Raw genomic sequence first — 23145 nt, 5'->3', positions numbered from 1 at the left:
AACCTGCACTTTATCTTTGAAAAGAATCATGGCTGGTGTGAGTTTCTAAACTCTTGTGGGATTCTAACCAACGGGACGACACGGGAAGAGCGTCCCAAAGCAATCGCAGTCTCCCAGCGCTATAGCAGTTTGCTGTAAAAGCAAATCCAAAAAGATCGTGGACATGCTATAAGTGCCTGCCGTCGATGGGTGATACAAGGAACATTATAAATGCGCAGGGCACAGTACTACCTGGCAACGCCCCTGCCTGACTGCTGTGTCTGTGTATAGGAGAGTGGCAGATCCCGCTACAATAAATAACCGTGTTGTTGCTGTTTCAAGCTGAATAAAGCTGGTGTTGTTAAAGTACTGAGACTCAGCTTCATGTTTTGGGGCGCAAGACGGGGACTCGCATGTCACAGCACATACACACACAATGCTGTAGTAAACAGTACAAGCTCGTACGGATGTTGACTATATGAGTGAGGCACGCCGACTCAGACGGAGCATAGCAGACGATTGCCCACGAGAGAGAGAGAGAGAGAGAGAGAGAGACACACACACACACACACACACGCGAACAGAGACGCGCACCGAGAGAGAGACACACACACACACACGTGAGAGAGAACCATCAGCTCAGTTGTGATCACATGACACTCAGCAGACAAAGCGTATCAATAGTACTCGTATTGCAAGACCTCACTCGTTTATCAAGTCAAAATTTATAAAAAATTTTAGCTCGTCTTGCAAACACTAGTAAACCAAGTTACTCGCAAACCAAGGTTCCACTGTGTATATATATATATATATATATATATATATATATATATATATATATATATATAAGGAAATGACAAACCTAACATTCTCAGACTTGCTTAAACCAAATTAGGGAGGCTGCAGCCTATCCTGGCGGCACTAAATTCAAGGCTGCAAATGGCCCTGGTCGGGATACAAGTCCATTACAGGAAACACCCACTCACACACATACAGTAAGGACCGATATGAAATGCTCAACGAACCTAATCTATAAGATCTTTGGGGATGTGGAAAACCAGAATGCCCGGAGATAAACCCATGCAAACAAGGAGACACGGGTAAACATTTCAAAAATACATTTAATAAAGATAACGATAAATTTTTAGATTATTTTTACTTATTACAATGACGTCTGTGAACTTCAGGTCACATTATAGAATCCATTCTTGCAGGGTGTTTGGAAAGTTTAAAGACTTCACAAACATTTCTCTCACTCATATACATGATGCATGATGTAGTATTTTAAAATACTGAAAAAGATGTCTTGAGTTTTCATGATATTTGCACCTAATTGTGCATACAGATGCTAAAGTAAAGGCTGGGATGATTGTTCCATTATTAAAGTCACTCACCTGGGGGTCCATAGAGCAAAAGGCCTTTCCATGGAGAAAGAATTCCTGTAAATAGCTGGGGATACTAAGATAAAAAAAAGTAACAAAACATAGTCATTACTCAAAAAGTATTTACCATAACCCTGCTTATGTTCATTTAGTAAGAATCACATTGATATAATATGGCTAATTTAGATTAGTTTGAGAGTTTACATAATTTTCTAACTATTTACCCTCGTAATACTGTGAACCAAATCCTTTCAATTACTATACATCACCTCATGAAGGGTGATGGAGGGGCCTTAGCTGCCTTGAAAGCTTACATTTGTAATCTGTTTAGTTAGCCAATAAAAGATGTCATTTCACCCTACTTTCTCCTGTATCAATCTAGGGCTAACACGGTAAAACACTCTACTGCTATACATCACCTCAAAATGGTGGAAACGATGAAATAATACATATTTTTTAATGATGTTCCTAACTTTTCAAATAACAATACACCCATCCATTTTACATCCTGCTTGTCTTTTCCAAAGACATGGGATGTTGGTGGCCATCCTGGGGGCACTGAGCACAGACAGGGAGGCAGGCTCTCTGCTAAAAAAAAAAACACCAAACAAACACACCCAGATAAGGGGAGAAGGTGGGAGCTCCGCACTGAAAGGCCCATTTACACTCGGGTGCAGCCAGCTTAACTTAAAAAAAAACAATTACCATTTTAAACTGTGGCGCTGCACCAATTGGCAGACACCAGCTGGGAGGTGAGCGCAAAGCGAAGACGGGTCAGTGTTCAAGGAGGAAAAAAAAATATTTTAAAAATCAGACAAAAGGAGAAACGAATATGTGATTGTTTCTTTAGACGGCTGGTGTGACTAGTACTGTATTTCAAGAGTGGAGTATGGGAAGTTGGGGCCAATGGCTGTGTGGAGGTTACAGTTCGTAGCAAATTTAAAGACAGAAAGAGGCTGCAAGGACAGCATGGCAACATTCATGGGGAGGGCAAGGCGTCCTAGTGGGCGCTGAGGTAGCAGTTTGGGTCTGTAGGTACTGGCTGAACTGGCAAACTGTGATGCGACAGGCCACGTCATGTGGGTGCTTAAGGTTGCCCTGTTGAGGAATACACCATGAAGGATTATTGGAGAGTTTAAATTATTTATGTATATAATTGTTTATTGAGCACCCGAAGATACTGCTTTTTTTTATGCCACTGTTTTAAAGAAGATTTATTTATGGATATACTAGGGGTCGTCACTCGCCAACGTGCCGTTGTGAAGAGGAGGGCTGAACACATAAATAATATATAATAAATAGCAGTTGTTTTTTTTACCTCCTCTTTGCTCGATCAGCTTCTGGCTTGCTGCTGCGGTTGCCGCGTGATCTGTAACTCGTGCGGCGATTCGAACGTTTATTGCGGGATGTGAAAGTGTCTCTCTGGCTCTCTTCAAAAGATCTCTCTTTCAAAGATCACATCTCGTCGCAAGATTTTTTTTTTTATAATAGAAAGATTTATTGATGCACTCTTTGCATTTTTTGAACACTTTCATTACCTGCTTAATAAATTCTGCTTCAATTTTGAGGAAAAAGTCCTACTTATTTGCTCCCTCATCCTGGTACATCTCAGTTACGTCTACAGATATCCCAGAACTGATGGTTTTCCCAACTAGCTACAGGCACAGGACATTATAATCTGTCTATCTGAAACTTTTGTTCAAACACCTTAGATACGACATACCATTGTTTCCATATTCCTACAATTGGGTCACTTGTAAGAATATTTGATTTGCTCAGGATCACCCAATGAAGCAAACTAACTGGGGCTGAATGCCCATCCTTAGCCATTAGGCCACACTTCCAGCGTAGATATAGAAATTTGGAAACCCTTTGATCAAACCACACAATTTACCACTAAACCACAATCTGAAATATTGTGTGGCATTCTGGTTGCAATGGTACACAGAAACACTGCAGAAAAAAGGGAAGCAAACTCATCAAAAGTGCATGACAGAAATCAAAGAAGACCTAATGGAGATGTAATGCAGGCTTTGAAAATTTTCAGACTAATCAAAACTTGAAAATAAGAAATATCACAAACCTAAGGAGACCATTCACTCCATTAAGAACGTTGGGTTTGCAAACAGCAAAGTTGGCCCAATATCTCACATAGACATGTTTGTGTTGGTTGAAGTTTCTTCTTCAACTACACAACTCTGTGCATTCAGCAGACCTTTCCAGATTCTTGTACCGACTCAGAAGAGAAGAGACACTAAGAATTTTCAATGAATAGGATGAAGTCACTAATACATGCCAAGTTTGTTACCAAAAAAAGCCAAACGGATCTACCGCCAAAGTTCAAAATGCTAATCAAAAATCATTGTTTTTAGGACCAAAGAGGAAAGTTATTAAACTGGGAGAAAATAACAATGAAAAGAATTGTGCGTTAACACTAAGTTTATCCAATCTCGGATAGTTTTGAAATGCACATGCCAACCTTTATGCGGTTGCTACAATGACATCACATGTCGCACATTGCTGGAGTATTCTGAGTAGATTACAATACCATCCATTAATGCAAATGACCAAACAAAATTGCACTGTGTCATAACGGCAAGATTATTCAGCTTTTTTCAGATGAATTTAGTAAAAAATAAAAGCCAGGTTTGAACTCTTAAGATAAAGAACCCCCCTAACAGATACATACTTTGTTCAAAATACTTCAAGACATCCAATCAAATTAATTACAAACACTAATCAGACTGCTGTCACCGTCCTGCTCCACTGACAGACTGAGGTCCCCCACACTATGCGACTCTTCAGCTCCACCGAGAGGATGGGGGGTATGGTGTTAAACGTTAATATTATACAAAGTTATTGTCTGTCTGTTATACCTTCATTGTTATCACTCTTTAATGTAATATTGTTCTTTATCAGTATGCTGCTGGTGGAGTATGTGAATTTCCCCTTGGGAGTAATAAAATATCTATCTATCTATCTATTATATAGTGCCTTTCATATCTATCTATCTATCATAACATTTCTCTGTGAAGGAGTACGTCCCTGATTCCATCTGGCATGCCAGTGTCAAGTTTGTGACTCACATAACTAAAGGAACTCTGCCTTCTCAACTTTGTCAAGGTGATTTAGGTTTTAAAAGTGATTTGAGACCTGAATTAAGTTCCCACAAACACTTATTTGATCAAGGGTTAAATACCATATTATCTCAGAGTAGGACATGTCAGGGATGCACTTACAGTACTTACAACACCATCCAACCTCTGCTCCTTAGGGACAAGCTGACAGAGATGGGAGTAGATTCATACCTGGTAGCATGGATTGTGGACTATCTTACAGACAGACCTCAGTATGTGCGTCTCGGGAACTGCAGGTCTGACATTGTGGTCAGCAGCACAGGTGCGCCGCAGGACACTGTACTTTCTCCGGTCCTGTTCAGCCAACATACATCAGACTTCCAATACAACTTGGAGTCCTGCCACGTGCAAAGGTTCGCTGACGACACTGCTATCATGGGCTGCATCAGGAGTGGGCAGGAGGAGGAGTATAGGAACCTAATCAAGGACTTTGTTAAATGGTGCGACTCAAACCACCTACACCTGAACACCAGCAAAACCAAGGAGCTGGTGGTGGATTTTAGGAGGCCCAGGCCCCTCATGGACCCTGTGATCATCAGAGGTGACTGTGCAGAGGGTGCAGACCTATAAATACCTGGGAGTGCAGCTGGATGATAAATTGGACTGGACTGCCAATACTGATGCTCTGTGTAAGAGAGGACAGAGCCGACTATACTTCCTTAGAAGGCTGGCATCTTTCAACATCTGTAATAAGATGCTTCAGATGTTCTATCAGATGGTTGTGGTAAGCGCCCTCTTCTACGCGGTGGTGTGCTGGGGAGGCAGCATAAAGAAGAGGGACGCCTCACACCTGGACAAACTGGTGAGGAAGGCAGGCTCTATTGTAGGCATGGAGCTGGACAGTTTGACATCCGTGATAGAGCGACGGGCGCTGAGCAGACTCAATCATGGAGAATCCACTGCATCCACTAAACAGGATCATCTCCAGACAGAGGAGCAGCTTCAGCGACAGACTGAGGAGATCATTCCTCCCCCACACTATGTGACTCTTCAATTCCACCTTTGGGTGTGGTGGGGGGTAAACATTAACATTATACAAAGTTATTGTCTGTTGTACCTTCATTGTTATCACTCTTTAATTTAATATTGTTCTTTATCAGTATGCTGCTGCTGGAGTATGTGAATTTCCCCTTTGGATTAATAAAGTATCTATCTATCTATCTACTTGGCCGTTCCTGGAAAGCTTCTAGAGCTGCTATGTCTTTTTTCTGGTGTGGCGACTACACTTACCACAATACCATGGGTACAATACCACTAGCACATCATAGACTTTCAGCATAATGCCCCTTACTCTAGGGACACTACTGCACTCTGGAACCTATGTTTTGTTAGTTTAATTTCTATTGATTAATCCTTAATATTTTTGAAAATTGCCCACATTTACTTTATAGGTTTGCAACTCAATACCCATGATTCATACACACTGAATTTAACATTAAATCCACAAACTTCTGTACTTTTTCTTCTAGACTTTCAAAATTTACAACTAACTGTTTCATAAACAAGTGATACCCAAAGTCATGGAATTTGCCTTTCTTCTTACCTTTATGGGGTATACTACGGCTTCTTTGACCAGTCGCTTGGCTGCATCAAGTCCAATAATATCATCCCATCTTACATTAGGATTGTGCAAATATATATCCTTTAAAATAAAGTAAAATGAAAATGGGAATATATTAAATTTATACATTCATGCTTGTGCACAGGCAGGCAGACTTCTGAAACTAATCTTTGTCTCCCCTCAGTGGTAGCTAGGTTATCCTACAATCAAATGGTTCAGAAGTAATATGATGTGTAAGGTAATCTTACCTAAGTATTGTACATCCTCAGTGAACACAACACAATTAAAAAGATAATTTGGGTCATCTGTTAGTATTTATTGAATCAGGTTTGCCAAACATAAATGTTGCCTTTTACTATCACGGTGAAGTTGACAACATGTGAACGTGTCCCTAAACTCAATAATGACATTCTAATGGTATTTTATATGTAACTCTAGTGATGTTGCCTATCAAAGACAGATAATTGAATAAATGTATTATTTGTTATCTCTTACCCTACGTGTACCTTCAGCGCCTTTCCTTTGTATCCTCGTGTGATGAAACCCCTCTCTCCCCTCTCTTAAGTGTGTTCGCGTAAAGCTTGCGCTTCTCAGGCTCTGTCACTTTGAAGCGCCTTACTCAACTTCTGTCCACTTTTACACTTTGTATCTCTGAAAGCGACTCTCAGTGTGGCTGCTACAGCTTTACTTATCTTTGTGTGTCTCACACGTGCACGTCCTCTGTCGATCACAAAATCCACACTGACCAATCACACCAAAGTCAAACTAACCAATCAAACTGCTCAGAGGGACAGGACATGCACTCACACAGACCTCAGTGTTTTATTATATAGTAGATGACAGCTGTGGGTGGCCATACCTGCTAAAACCATGACTTACTTATAATTATTTGGAAAGCCCTTCTCACTTATAACTGTTGTGAAGCTCTTCAATAACATTTTCACTTGTGAGTTTGTATCCCACGTAGTAGCTCAGAATCTTTTTTTTTTTTATTAATTTTATTGTAATTCCATACAAATCGATCAATTTTTATAAAAAATAGGATTGAGAACAAGTCGACCCCTGAGAGAGAGAGAGTATGGCCAACAGGGTGAAACTTAAGGCTTGTAAACATACCTAAACTAATGAGTTTGATAGGCCAATAGAGATGAATGGAGAAGAAAAGAGAAATGTGGAAATACCTTCTTCCTCGGTGCTTCTAATTCTAAAATATTATAATGGGTTAGGAGGTATTGTGACACCAAGGCTGTCTGAGAGGTAATTAAAAATTTTGGTCCAGAATGATGTTAATTTGGTGCAGGCCCAAAACGTGTGACCCAGTGAGGCTGGGACTTGGTTGCAGCGTTCGCAGGTTGGATCCTGCCCTGGAAACATTTTGGAGAGTTTTAGGCGAGACAGATGTGCTTGATATATAATTTTGAGTTGAATAATTGTATGCTTTGAGCATATGGAGCTCGAGTGAATTCTCTGCATTGCTATTTTCCACTCCTTATCTGATATATTGATTAAGAAATCTTTTGCCCAGTGTCCTCTTGGATCTTTGAAAGAGAGGGACTGTAAAATAATGTTATATATTGCAGAAATGGTGTCTAAGTCCTTGAAAAGTAGCTCAGAATCTTAAAGAGAATTCTTTTACCCTCCATGTTACTTGAAAAGTAACAAGTGACAAAAAGATTTTTTAGCATTTCTGCCAGTTATTCAGAGATAGCTTGACAGTCATGTAAAAAAGTAGGCCTCTTTCACTTCTAAGGTTTTATATGTAAGGAGATAAATAGCAATCACCTAATATGAATCTAACCACAAGGAAGAAACAGCACAGAGTAGATTGTACATTGTTACTATTAGATGAACTAAGCCGAAGACGGTATAAATGTGAAATTATTCTTCTTCTTACCCTGCTTATTACTGCGGCCAGCTCCCTCATTTCACTGTTCATTCCAATAAAGGCACTTAGTGGTTTAACAAGGCGTTCCTATATAAATTCAGATAGGAAAAAGTTGTTGATATAGTATTTATTGTAAGGACTGCATGTTATAAAATATACACAGACAGCTCTTTAATACACTAGCCTAAGCATAAGTAACACTTTTTAAATCACGGCCATTTGACCAACACCCCACAAAAAAACTGCACTCCAACAGCAACTTTCCACACAATGTATAATAATATTTTTGTAAAATAAAAACGCTATGCAGAGAACTGTGCTTGCTAAACCCAAATTCAGTAGTTCTGGTTATGTGTCAACATTTTTATCAATAAACTCTTCATGAAGTTAAAAACAGATATGCTCTTAACTTACAGAGGGATCCTGGTTATAATTCAGGCTATTTATGGATATTTCATTGGAAGCTCCTTTGATTGCATCTTGAATCAGTTGGCGAAAGTCAATGATCTGTCCCTAGATGAAAAGAAGCCCATCAAGAGTTAGACTTTAGAAAACATTACTTTTAATTAAATAGGCAGAGATGACGCATTTGTGGCATTAATTGTCAATGGTATCATTAAAGTGCATTGCAGCTGTTACTACTATGTTGCAAGCATGAGCTTAATCCCACAAAGAAACCGTCACATAAATTCAGGCGGTTAGAACAGCAAGCTTGCTCATTATTTGTTTAAAATCAAAAAAGAACTAAAGGATGAATGATTTCTTTATTTTATTTGGGGTTTCTATAGTTAGGGACCAATAACCCTGATATGAGTAGGGTCTCCAGAAAATATCTACTACAGAACGTTTTGTTTGCTTGTCTTTTCATTTTGGTCTGAATGTTGATCTTTTGCAAACAGCAACTGACTTGTTCTTACTCAGCTAGACTTTTCTTGCAAGGGACAGGACATTGAGTCACCGTGAAGCCATTCAAATTGTCGAATAATGGCTATCTTGCTTTGACAAATCAAATGAACAGGTTTTTCAGACACTTTTCTTTGCTCATTTTATTAATTTATTTTTTTGTCTCATGTCTTATCCTGTTATTCTGTTCTTATTTGCTCTGTGCACACTGCTGCTGAATTCCCAACAAGTGAACAAATCACTTCCTGCTTCTATTCCATTGTATGACCCTGAGCAAGTCATTTAACCTGCCTGTGCTCCAACTGTAAAAATACCTAGAAACATCTGTATAGCATCCAGACTTTGGAATTCACCATGAATAAAGGTTTTAACCAAATATATGATAATAATAAGAGTCATAAGCTGTACTTTTATAGTGATAGAAAATGCTCCCTCTAGCCCACTCAGGTCTGCTGATGAATGGCGTTTAGTGATGCCACCTCTGTGTGACATCTAATCTTTTCATGTGTAGCTCCTAGTTGGTGGAATGAGTTGTCCATCTTCATCCAAACATCTGACTCCACACCTCAGAGGTGACAATGTAAGCTTAAGGCAATGTATGGAAAAATGTTTCGAGCAGCTTCTCTTGAGATATTGATTGATCCTCCCATCCAGCAATTTTCGTCACGATTGTAAGAGGCTGGAGCTTATCCCAGCAACACTGACTACAAAACAAAAAATTAATTCTTGATGGGGCACTGGTAACATAACATGTATTTACAGTGCCGATGTTTGGTTATTTTATGCCATAAGCCAAGCTTATTACTGCTCCAACCGACTGTTTGGTAGCTTACCCATGTGGCTGGGATTTTCCTCCCCTTGTGATCTGTGCCATAGGAGAATGCATAATTCACCTTAATGGGAATGTGGGCCCCGTGTACGTGTCTCTGATCCTTAGGAAAGGTAATCATTGGTGAAAAGACACACAACAAGGAACAGTCATGTTTCCTTTTCTCTTCTCTCTGTACCCTATTAAGAGGTAAACTCAAGGATATACATGTGGATGAGACTACGTTGTCCTATCAGTCAGGCAGAGCACAGTTTGTGAAGCTTGAAGACTGTGCACAACACTGGAGACCTATTACGAACAGTCCTGTTTGCTTTTCTCTTAACACTGTACACCTCCGACTAGAAGTATAACACTTGTGGCAATTCTCAGGCGATTCTGCACTTATGGGGTGTATTAATAAGGGGGATGAGACAGAGGAGGAGAATCAGGGGGAGATCTTTGTTTATTGGTGCAACTTAATATCAGCAAGATCAAGGAACTGGAGAGCCTCTCTGTCCGGTTCTTATTCAAGGAGTGCATGTGGTGAAGAATCTGAAGACACTTTTGTTTGATGAATTTCCATCTAACTGAATTTAGCTGTTAGGCTTTGTAACCTTGGAGCTGTGATTAACTTGTATTTATTCTGAGCTCTTCACTTAGGACGATCAAGTGTGTAACCCTGTTCTGTAACACTTAGTCCTAAACAGACTTCTAGACTGTTGTTTGCTCAATTATGTTGACCTCTTTTTTAAGTTGCTTTGGATAAAAGTGTCTGTTAAGCAAATAATGTAAATGTAAACATAAAATGGAATATTGACAAGGGTTCAACTGCTAGAAGTAAAAGAGGTCAAGGTTTTGTATGAGAGGTTGGAATGTGGGATATAGGACATTTTAGATAGCGAGCAAACACCTAGCTAGCCTAAAGTACCCACTCTAGCTCCTAAATGACCAGTATGTGTTGTAATTTTGCCATTCTATTTACATTAAACAGGAATGCAGACAAAAGCCAAGCAAAATGACACCTTTTATTGGCTAACTAAAAAGATTACAATATGCAAGCTTTCAAGGCAACTCAGGCCCTTTCTTCAGGCGAGATGTAATACAGAAACTGAAGTTCCCTGTGTTTATATCCACACACTAGGACAAGAAATAACATTGGTAAATCTTTAAGTGAAATATCTTAAATGTAAAAAATTAATATGTTCATTCAGGCTAAGATTAATTTAACAAGAGAGAGAAGAACAATATATGGTCAAGATCTTTGGATAAGATAACTGTCCAACAAAGTCCTTTGATATTTGTGATGAATTTTTCAAAACAATATGGGTCTGTCGACAGGTTATCTGTGTCAGTCCTCATACCTGGCTATAAAACTCTTGTCTCTATTCAAGCCATGATTTCCCAATGTTGTTTCTTGTCCTAGTGTGTGGATATAAACACAGGGAACTTCAGTTTCTGTATTACATCTCGCCTGAAGAAGGGGCCTGAGTTGCCTTGAAAGCCTGCATATTGTAATCTTTTTAGTTAACCAATAAAAGGTGTCATTTTGCTTGGCTTTTCTCTACATTCATAATGGCTAACACGGTACAACACCCTAGTACTACATTAAACAAGATGTGAAACATTGATTTCCAGTAGACATTCAAAAGGCCTATTTGATTAAATAGACAATTTATCTGTACAGTCCAGGTCAGGGTCACAGGGGATATGTCTGTCCTAGTAATACTTGGAGGGAAGTAGGAACCAGTCTTAATGGGGCACGCGCGCACACACACACACACACACTGGGCCAGTTCAGATTTGACAGTTAATCTAATACATACAGTTGTGCTTGAAAGTTTGTGAACCCTTTAGAATTTTCTATATTTCTGCATAAACATGACCTAAAACAAGATTTTCACTCAAGTCCTAATAGTAGATAAAGAGAAACCAGTTAAACAAATGAAACAAAAATATTATACTTGGTCATTTATTTATTAAGGAAAATGATCGAATATTACATATTTGTGAGTGGCAAAAGTATGTGAACCTCACGGATGATCAGTTAGTTTGAAGGTGAAATTCAAGTCAGGTGTTTTCAATCAATGGGATGACAATCAGGTGTGAGTGGGCACTCCGTGTTATTTAAAGAACAGGGATCTATCAAAGTCTGCGCTTCACAACACGTTTGTGGAAGTGTATCATGGCACGAACAAAGGAGATTTCTGAGGACCTCACAAAAAGAGTTGTTGATGCTCACCAGGCTGGAAAAGGTTACAAAACCATCTCTAAAGAGTTTGGACTCCACCAATCCACAGTCAGACAGATTGTGTACAAATGGAGGAAATTCAAGACCATTGTTACCCTCCCCAGGAGTGGCCGACCGACAAAGATCACTCCAAGAGCAAGGCGTGTAATAGTCGGCGAGGTCACAAAGGACCCCAGGGTAACTTCTAAGCAACTGAAGGCCTCTCTCACATTGGCTAATGTTCATGTTCATGAGTCCACCATCAGGAGAACATTGAACAACAATGGTGTGCATGGCAGGGTTGCAAGGAGAAAGCCACTGCTCTCCAAAAAAAACATTGCTGCTCGTCTACAGTTTGCTAAAGATCACGTGGACAAACCAGAAGGCTATTGGAAGAATGTTTTGTGGAAGGATGAGACCAAAATAGAACTTTTTGGTTTAAATGAAAAGCGTTATGTTTGGAGAAAGGAAAACACTGCATTCCAGCATAAGAACCTTATCCCATCTGTGAAACGTGGTGGTAGTATCATGGTTTGGGCCTGTTTTGCTGCATCTGGGCCAGGACGGCTTGCCTTTATTGATGGAACAATGAATTCTGAATTATATCAGAGAACTCTAAAGGAAAATGTCAGGACATCTGTCCATGAACTGAATCTCAAGAGAAGGTGGATCATGCAGCAAGACAACGACCCTAAGCACACAAGTCGTTCTACCAAAGAATGGTTAAAGAAGAATAAAGTTAATGTTTTGGAATGGCCAAGTCAAAGTCCTGACCTTAATCCAATCGAAATGTTGTGGAAGGACCTGAAGTGAGCAGTTCATGTGAGGAATCCCACCAACATCCCAGAGTTGAAGCTGTTCTGTACGGAGGAATGGGCTCAAATTCCTCCAAGCCGGTGTGCAGGAATGATCAAAAGTTACCGGAAACGTTTAGTTGCAGTTATTGAAGGGGGGTCACACCAGATGGGGCAAAGGTTCACATACTTTTGCCACTCACAAATATGTAATCTCTATATATAATCTTCATTTGGATCTTGATCTTTGTTTGTCTGCGAATTAGAAGAAGAAGCACTAGATGGCAGTAGAGAGACAGCTAAAACATAGCATTAAGAATCTCCTCCAGGCTTATACTACTGAAGACTGTAGTACGCCAGTCACACCTCAAAACACAGACATTCAAACTAAACAAATTGTTGTGCTTTAAATTAACTAAAGAGATCTTCATTTAGATCCTGATCTTTGTTTGTCCGCGAATTCCACGCATACGTAGACCACCTTCCAGTTTAGTATGTTGTTGTTACTCACGGATGTCAACAATGTGCCGGAATAACGAAAGGGGTGGTGGACAGTGTTACGCTGGTTAGCTCCTGAGGCCTGGTTAGAGAATGAGATTGCCGAAGATAAAAGGTACGTGCCTACGTAACATATGAATGAAAGAAAGACGGTGGGTAAAATGAATGACAACAACGTAACAGCACGTTCCGGAAATTATTATTGTTATGTTGTAGCCGGAGAGTGTTGCGGCTTGCTCACATGTCAGTGAAGTGATCCCTATTTATGCTTTAAAGAGCCTGGATACCTATGTGTCCCCCTTTTATAACCATTGCTCCGTATATATTGCCTTACTCTTTGGATTGCCACAAAGCAACCTGCGAGATTAGAGAAAGGTTGAGAAGAGATCGTGAGAGGAAACGATAGTGTCATGAAAACGAGACGGACTGTGAACGGTCAGAAGCAGAAATGCTCCCACACCACCACATAATTACTATTCGGACAGTGATTCCGAGTAGGCCGTTCCTATCGAATCAATATCCAAGGGTTTTCTTTTGTTATTTTGTTTCCCTTATAAAAAATCATAATGCTTTGTGACGAAGGGCCCAGTTCACGACTGGCAGCCGCGTTTAAACAGGGAGCCCTTCACAGACAACTTTAACACGCGCAACATAGTTGTATTCAATCATTTTCCTCAATAAATAAATGACCAAATATAACATTTTAGTCTCATTTGTTTAACTGGTTTCTCTTTATCTACTTTTAGGACTTGAATGAAAATCTGATGATGTTTTAGGTCATATTTATGCAGAAATATAGAAAATTCTAAAGGGTTCACAAACTTTTAAGCACAACTGTAACTCTATGCGATATGGAATGAAAGCTGAAGTATTAGAGGAAATCTCTGGCAGACACAGTGTGAATGTGAAAACTCCACACAGAAAGTACGCTGCCTGGGATTAGAACCCAAAGCTCTGGAGCTGTAAGTCAGCAGCACTAAATATTGTACCACTTATTTACTAAAGTAACCCAATGAGCAGAATAAAAAGTGTAAATTCCTTGAGTGTCCAGAATTTTTTCCAAGTATCAACATGACTGTAAAATCAGCGATGTGGTTGGCATACTGTATGGTGGATTCAGATAGTATCCAGACCCCTTCACTTTCTGCATATTTTACTGTGAAGTAGATTTAATTTTAAATGGATAAATTTGACATTGTTGCCTATCAGACTACACTCAATAACCCATAATGATAAAATGAAAACATGTTTTCAGGAAGGTTTCCAAATTGACTAAAAATCAAAAACTGAAATCTCTCATTCATATATGTATTCAAACCCTTTGGTGTGGTACACCAAATTATCTTCAAGTGCACCCTGTTTGCTTTAATTCTTGTTAATATGTTTCTGGAACTCTATTGGAGTCCTCCTATGGAAAACTGAAGCGGGTATCATTTAGAAAGGCAAACCTGCACCTTTGTGTAGAAAGTTCACAATTCACACTGCATGTCAGGACAAAAACCAAGGCATGAAGAACTCTCTGTAGACTTCCATCATCAAGGGGATAACACAATTTATAAAGCGTTGAGTGTTTCGAGGAGCACAGTGGCTTCAATGATTGTGAAACTGAAGACGTTTAGAACCACTAGGACTCTGCCTAGAGTTGGCTGTCCGGCCAGACTCAGTAGTCAGGGTAGAAAGGCTTTGGTTGGAGCAGAGCTCCAAACGCTATGTCTAGCAAAGTTCAGACACTGTTCATCAACTGCCTAATTCCATCTCTTGGGGGAATCATGGTGGTGGCAGCATCATGCTGAGTGGATGCCTCTCAGCAGCAAGATGGGAGAACCTGCCTGAAGGACAACCATCTCAGAAGCACTCCATTAATTTGGCATTTATGATAGAGTGGCTAGATGGAAGTCACTCTGAAATAAAAGGTATATAATAGCCCACTTGGAGTTTGCCAAACAGCATTTAAAAGGACCCTGAGAAGATGACGAAGAAGATTTTCAGGATTGATGACACATTGGGCAAAACTCAAAACACTATGTCTGGCAAACATCAAGCACTACTCATCACCTGCCTAATACCATCCCTACAGTGAAGCATGGTGGTGGAAGCATCATGCTATGGGGGTACTTCGCAGCGGCAGAAACACAAAGTGTGGACAGAATTGAGAGAAGGATGCATACAGCCTAGTATAGAGAGGTCCTTGAAGAAAATCTGCTCCAGAGTGCATGCGACATTAGACTGAAATTTGAAATTCAATCTGCAACACAATAAAGTGGGCAGAAACTGAAGAGGTCTGAACGTTTTCTGAATCCACTGTAGATTATCAAGGATATATAAAAAAAAAATTACCTTTTTCATATGTGTGCCATTCCCCCCTCCATTTTTGTTGATAGGAGACACATTTAAACCGAAATCTCCAGTTTCAGGAGGTTTTGAGAGACCACTGTCCTAAAACAAAAAAAAAATTACATTTAAAACATTTTTTCATTGTCCAAAACATAGCCAAATATAATATTGGTAGCAATTTTAAAATGAAGAATGGGCATGAATACTTGATAGTTAACTAGTAATCAAATGAAAAAAAAAAATCAGAAGACCCAAGGAATGGTGGCCATATATACTGTGATAGATGGCCGGGGAACCTTGCTCCACTGTGAGGCCTGGAGAAGCAGGGGACCGTGAGAGAGGGGCAATTTCTTCCTGGGAATGCAAGAAGGCAGCCATCCTGGATTGTGTGGGAGCCACGGAGCTGGAAGGCTCAACCCTGTGGGGATCTGTGGCCACCACCGGGGTCGCCCGAAAGGACTAAGGAGCCTTGGACTGCAGCAATTCCGCCACACCAGGAAGTGCTGCCAAACCAGGAAGCCAGTAGTCCCGGAGTGCTTCTGGGTGCCCATGCAGCACTTCCGCCACACTGGGAAGTGCTGCAGGGAGGTCATCGGGAGCATTATTAAAAGGGACCGCTTTACTCCATTCAGGGGGCCGGAGTCAGGTGGAAGGGGACGGAGCTTGCGAGGAGTGGAGTAGAGGCGGCAATACAGAGAAAGGAGTGGAAAAGGACTGTGAGTCTGTGGGCACTGTGTTTGTGCTGTGCTGTGAAGAAGAAAAGAAAAATAAACCGTGTGTGTTGTGGACATCTGGTGTCGTGTCTGTCTTTCTTTACAGTACTTAAAACACACACAAACCAATCATCCAGGTTTCAAGGAAAAATACACACACTACAAAATCGTTACAACCCGTAGTGTAATAAACTTCACTGAAAAAGATTCAGCAGGCATATCACATGCACTTCAGATCAGGTCACCCACCTGAAGCTAAGCATGTTTGGACCCACACAGTACCTAGATGGGAGACCAAACAGGAAACACTTAAAGACTTAAAAACACGCTTAAAGAAGTGTTAGTGAGGCCAGTAGGGGGCGCTTGCCCTGTGGTTTGAATGGGGATCCCAATGCCCGAGTGCAGTGACAGGGACACCATGCTGTAAATATGGTGCCGTCCTTTGGATTAGACATGAAACCAACCACGTAAGACTCTCTGTGGTCATAAAAGATCCCTGGGCATCCTTTGCAAAGAGTAGGGTGTATCCCGATGCCCAGGCTAAATTGCCCTCCAAGGCCTGGTCATTCTGGACCCTTAATCATTCCCGATCTCTAATTGGCTCTCTCTTTCTCACCCCTTTGCCACCTAATAACTAATGTGTGGTGGGCGTTCTGTCGCAATAATGGCTGCGCTCGCCCATCCCTTAGGACCGACTGACCCATGTTCAACTGCTGTTCACATGGAACCCTGCTCCACTTCGGCCTTCAAAGCGCTCGTTTGAATATTTGCTACTACCACCAAGATCTGCACCCGCGGCGGCTCCACCCGGGCCCTCGCCCTAGGCTTCGGCGCGCACACGCGGTGGCCCTCCTACTCGTCGCGGCTTAGCCCTCGCGGCCACCAGTGCCAGCGACGGCCGTGTATGGGCCCGACGCTCCAGCGCCATCCATTTTCAGGGCTGGTTGATTTGGCAGGTGAGTTGTTACACACTCCTTAGCGGGTTCCGACTTCCATGGCCACCGCCCCTGCTGTCCTTATCAACCAACACCTTTTCTGGGATCTGATAAGCGTCGGCATCGGGCGCCTTAACCCGGCGTTCGTTCATCCCGCAGCGCCAGTTCTGCTTACCAAAAGTGGCCCACTAGGCACTCGGCATTCCACGCCGCGGCTCCACGCCAGCGAGCCGGGCTTCTTACCCATTTAAAGTTTGAGAATAGGTTGAGATCGTTTCGGCCCCAAGGCCTCTTATCATTCGCTTTACCAGATAAAACTGGCGTCAACGAAGTGCCAGCTATCCTGAGGGAAACTTCGGAGGGAACCAGCTACTAGATGGTTCGATTAGTCTTTCGCCCCTATACCCAGGTTGGACGACCGATTTGCACGTCAGGACCGCTGCGGACCTCCACCAGAGTTTCCAGAAGGATGCTACACATTAGTGGTGGTTGAAGTGGCTCCCCATTCACTATGAAAAGCACTCAGAGTAGGAAGAAAAGTGCTATATAAACGTAAAGAATTATTATTAAAAGAAAATTTAATAAACAGTGGTACTCACTATCTTTGAACTGTCTTTCGCCATTGCTTTTGGTTCTGTTTTTTTACCCAGTGCTTTAGAGGAAGGTCGCTGTGCCGTACTGGATTGACTAATTCTAGGAAGGTTGTGGGCTGAAGAACTGGGTGTCCTGAGAAAAATAAAATGTGTTAAAATGCATATACCGCTCCTGTTTTAAGCAAATTGTCAGTCAGTCATTATCTAACCCGCTATGTCCTAACTACAGGGTCTGCTGGAGTCAATCCCAGCCGGCACAGGGTGCAAGGCAGGAACAAATCCCCGGGCAGGGTGCCCAGCCCACCACTAAACAAATTGTGCCTCTGCTAATGTATTGTAGCCACAACTTGCTGCAATTTCCAAAATGCAGAGCAAAGGTTAATGTTAACTGCAAAGGTAAACTATTAAAATCCTAAAAGCAAAAAAAATGTATATGCCAATGTGTCAGCTTTATTAGATCTACCAGCCTGAAAGCTCAATAAGCAATGGTATCATAAGCATAGACAATAATAAGCCAGTAGTACCAATCAAATATCAGTGTTTATGTAATATGGACTGACTACGATTGATGAGACTATGATAAATTCAGTGTTTGGACTGGAAAAAGAATTACTGAGTGTACTCGATTTATGGTGATACAGTGACATTCTATCAAATAACTGAAGGATGAAGGGTGGAGGGAGAATCTTGAAGAGGTGCTGGTACTCACTGGAACACTAAGATAGTGGCTCATAAACATTTTTTTTCTGGCAACCCAATTGTGCCTTTTTTTCTTTCTTTGAGACCCAGAGTCTCTGCTGACCATCATTTCCCACCTGGTCCCCCTTGGATAATCGCTGCCAAAAGTCAGCCCCTGTCCTGTTTGGAAAATCATCACGTTCAGTCATATTGGAGAAATGTGAAATTGTTCAAACTGTCCAAACTGTGCAAAACACTCTGCAAACCACATGTGCCCCTTCCCCACTGTGTGTGCTACTTTAGGTGGAGTGGTGGCTCTGAGGCTAGGGATCTGCACTGGCAATCGGAAGGTTGCCGGTTCGAATCCCGTAAATGCCAAAAGGGACTCTGCTCTGTTGGGCCTTTGAGCAAGGCCTTTAACCTGCAATTGCTGAGCGCTTTGAGTAGTGAGAAAAGCGCTATATAAATGCAAAGAATTAAGAAAAAAGAATTAAAAATTACTTTGAATCTGCGCCACACAAATGCAGATGACCCATAATTTAAAGATGGGGCAGAGTGGTGGCTCTAAAGGCGCTTTTCCACTGCACAGCACGGTTCAGTACAGCTCACCTTGGTTCGGCTCGGTTTGCGTTTCGACTGCAGTTTAGTACCGCTTTAGAGTGGGCGGATTATTCACGTGTCGTTATAGTTGCGCCGCTCTACTGCCGCGACACCGCGGAACTTTTACAACAACACGCAGGCAACGACAACACTTTAGCTCGACGACGCGCGCAAGGGTAAGCATCTAAAAAGCACATCACTAGCTAACTTTTATCACTGTTGCAAAACATAAAATGAACTTAACTGCCAGTGTAACATTAAAATGCTGATTCTGTATATTACAGATCTTCCACATTTTGCAAAAAAGTCGCCGCAACAGACCATCTGTTTGGACATTTAACCGTTCTTCAGAGTGGTGGGATGTGATTGTTCCCGGTTTTACAAACACTCAGTAGCTGGAGAACTTTCGAATGTCTGAAGAAACATTCATCCACTTATGCAACAAACTGCGTCCAGCGATGGAGAGACGGGACACAAACTTCCGCGTGTGTGTACCTTTAAAGAAAAGAATAGCCAGTGACGCAGTAATGACGATTTTCTGCGGCCAATCAGTGACCAGCAGAGTTTACACGTCACGTTTTGGTAACGGTTCGGCGCGCTTGGAACCTCGGCTGTGGTGGTACTAAAAAAAGGACCAGGTACCAGGTACTGTTCCCAGTGGAAAACCCCCCAAAAGTGAGCTGAACTGAACCGTGTCGTGCCGTACTATGCAGTGGAAAAGCGCCACAAGACTAGGGATTTGCACTGGTAATCGGAAGGTTGCCGGTTCGAATCCCGTAAACGCCAGAAATGACTCTACTTCGTTAAGCAAGACCCTTAACCTGCAATTTCTCCGTTCTGTGTATGACATTAATCTGAACCCTCCAACCTGCAGGGAAAACCCTGGGTTTGGTGGCAGAATTGGCATTCCGGCCACCATAAAAAAATCTCACACTGGTTCCATTCCACCACAGAACCATTTGCATCCGAGACTGCAGTTCATTCAGAGAGCTTTGTTGTGCATTGGGGGCTGAGGATCTGCACTGGCAATCAGAAGGTTGTCGGTTCAAATCCCGTAAATGCCAACAGTGACTCTACCCCATTGGGCCCTTGAGCAAGGCCCTTAACCTTCAATTGCTCCGTCCTGGATACAACGTTAATCTGCATTAGGCCCTGCAAGTAGACAGGGAAATTGGCACTCCAGCCACCATAAAAAAATCTCACACTGGTTCCATTCCATCTGAACTTGTGTGGTGCTGAGGTGTCATGGCTACACTCGGTCCCAATAGGTGATCCTGAGTTGGTTCATCATGTGGTGGGTGCGGCAATGTGCTGTATCAGTGCCTGCTCCTAACCTCTCCTCTCCTCGATGCAAGTTATCATACTTTACCTTTTACATTTTCCTCCACTCCTTGGGTGTTTATTTCCTCCTACAATAAAGAAAAGGTGATTTTTCAAAGTTAAATGAATAAAACTGTTTAAACCTGGTCTTGTTATTTTATACTGTCACACTTTTGCAGCTTCAGGATCTAAGGAAGGCAGGACCCTTTACACTCTGGCCAAAGGAAAATATTCAAAAGATAATTATGATACCAGAAAAATTAGAAATAAAACAAAGAATTACAATATAATATTAAAAACACAGGGTGGATGGGTGATTCAGTGATAGCGCTGCTGCCTTGTAGTAAGGAGACCAGGGGGCACATGTTGGGTCCTCCGAGTGGAGTCTACATGTTATTCCCATATCTGTGTGGGTTTCCACTGGATGGTCCGGTTTCCTCTCACTGTCCAAATACATGCAGGTTAGGAGCACTCCAGCCACCATAAAAAACCTCACACTGTCCCACTCCATCTGAAATGGTGTGGTGCTGAGGTATCACTCGTTGCATGGCTGCACTCGGGTCCTAATCTGGATCCTGAGTTGGTTTGTTGTGTGGTGGGTGCGGCAATGCACTGTATCAGTGTGTGCTCCTAACCTCTAGGTGCATTGGCAATGCTAAATTTGCCCTAGTGTGTGTGTGTGTGTGTGTGTGTGTGTGTGTGTGTGATTGCCCTGTGATGGACTGGCACCCTGTCCAGGGTTTGTTCCTGCCTTGCGCCCTATGCTAACTGAGATAGGCCTCAGCACCCCTTGTAACCATATTCAGAACTAATTGAGCTAGACAATGACTGACTAACTACTGTTAAAAACCCTTCCATATTTCCAAATTATCAATGAGAATGTACAGTATGGAAATGCAAGAATGATACATAAAGTAACTTTTTTATACCCATTTCTTATTAAAGAGTTGTTTGGGAGTTAGAGCTTATCCCAGCATAATCAGGTACACAAAAGTAACCAAACCAGGATGCAGGTCCAGTGGAGGGCATGTTCAATGTACAGTGGTGTGAAAAACTATTTGCCCCTTCCTGATGTCTTATTCTTTTGCATGTTTGTCACACAAAATGTTTCTGATCATCAAACACATTTAACCATTAGTCAAATATAACACAAGTAAACACAAAATGCAGTTTTTAAATGATGGTTTTTATTATTTAGGGAGAAAAAAAATCCAAACCTACATGGCCCTGTGTGAAAAAGTAATTGCCCCTGAACCTAATAACTGGTTGTGCCACCCTTAGCAGCAATAACTGCAATCAAGCGTTTGCAATAACTTGCAATGAGTCTTTTACTGCGCTCTGGAGGAATTTTGGCCCACTCATCTTTGCAGAATTGTTGTAATTCAGCTTTATTTGAGGGTTTTCTAGCATGAACCGCCTTTTTAAGGTCATGCCATAGCATCTCAATTGATTCAGGTCAGGACTTTGACTATGCCACTCCAAAGTCTTCATTTTGTTTTTCTTCAGCCATTCAGAGGTGGATTTGCTGGTGTGTTTTGGGTCATTGTCCTGTTGCAGCACCCAAGATCGCTTCAGCTTGAGTTGACGAACAGATGGCCGGACATTCTCCTTCAGGATTTTTTGGTAGACAGTGGAATTCATGGTTCCATCTATCACAGCAAGCCTTCCAGGTCCTGAAGCAGCAAAACAACCCCAGACCATTACACTACCACCAACATATTTTACTGTTGGTATGATGTTCTTTTCTGAAATGCTGTGTTCCTTTTACGCCAGATGTAACGGGACATTTGCCTTCCAAAAAGTTCAACTTTTGTCTCATCAGTCCACAAGGTATTTTCCCAAAAGTCTTGGCAATCATTGAGATGTTTCTTAGCAAAATTGAGACGAGCCCTAATGTTCTTTTTGCTTAACAGTGGTTTGCGTCTTGAAATCTGCCATGCAGGCCGTTTTGCCCAGTCTCTTTCTTATGGTGGAGTCGTGAACACTGACCTTAATTGAGGCAAGTGAGGCCTGCAGTTCTTTAGACGTTGTCCTGGGGTCTTTTGTGACCTCTCGGATGAGTCGCTCTGCGCCTTGGGGTAATTTTGGTCGGCCGGCCACTCCTGGGAAGGTTCACCACTGTTCCATGTTTTTGCCATTTGTGGATAATGGCTCTCACTGTGGTTCGCTGGAGTCCCAAAGCTTTAGAAATGGCTTTATAACCTTTACCAGACTGATAGATCTCAATTACTTTTGTTCTCATTTGTTCCTGAATTTCTTTGGATCTTGGCATGATGTCTAGCTTTTGAGGTGCTTTTGGTCTACTTCTCTGTGTCAGGCAGCTCCTGTTTAAGTGATTTCTTGATTGAAACAGGTGTGGCAGTAATCAGGCCTGGGGTGGCTACGGAAATTGAACTCAGGTGTGATACACCACAGTTAGGTTATTTTTAACAAGGGGCAATTACTTTTTCACACAGGGCCATGTAGGTTTGGATTTTTTTTTCTCCCTAAATAATAAAACCATCATTTAAAAACTGCATTTTGTGTTTACTTGTGTTATATTTGACTAATGGTTAAATGTGTTTGATGATCAGAAACATTTTGTGTGACAAACATGCAAAAGAATAAGAAATCAGGAAGGGGGCAAATAGTTTTTCACACCACTGTATGTGTTCTACACAGCATCATGCTATGGGGGTGCTTCTCAGAGGAATAATGCGGGAGACTGGTCAGAATTGAGGGAAGGAGGAATGCAGCCAAATACACTGCTAACACTGTGTTGGCAAAGACCAAGAATTCCTCACCATGTGTCAAATGCA

The 23145-nt window shown here is 41.7% G+C and overlaps 1 protein-coding gene across 2 annotated transcripts in view; it reads right to left on the bottom strand.

Annotated features, from left to right (window-relative positions):
* The window catches only part of katnal2 (katanin p60 subunit A-like 2), a 59494-nt gene that overhangs the window by 23580 nt on the left and 12769 nt on the right, over window positions 1-23145 (bottom strand). The window contains exons 4-10 of one of the 2 annotated variants that reach the window (XM_039759659.1): window positions 20397-20436; window positions 17756-17882; window positions 15512-15610; window positions 8359-8457; window positions 7954-8031; window positions 6042-6140; window positions 1374-1437 (exon numbers count right to left, since the gene is read on the bottom strand). In XM_039759659.1, coding sequence (XP_039615593.1) covers window positions 1374-1437; window positions 6042-6140; window positions 7954-8031; window positions 8359-8457; window positions 15512-15610; window positions 17756-17882; window positions 20397-20436 — 606 coding nt within the window. The remainder of the gene's footprint in view (window positions 1-1373; window positions 1438-6041; window positions 6141-7953; window positions 8032-8358; window positions 8458-15511; window positions 15611-17755; window positions 17883-20396; window positions 20437-23145) is intronic. The other variant, XM_039759660.1, reaches the window with a different exon arrangement.

The sequence above is a fragment of the Polypterus senegalus genome, chromosome 7, assembly GCF_016835505.1.
Source record: "Polypterus senegalus isolate Bchr_013 chromosome 7, ASM1683550v1, whole genome shotgun sequence".
In the NCBI taxonomy this organism is placed as follows: Eukaryota; Metazoa; Chordata; class Cladistia; order Polypteriformes; family Polypteridae; genus Polypterus; species Polypterus senegalus.
This window is presented reverse-complemented; position numbering and strand designations above follow the sequence as displayed.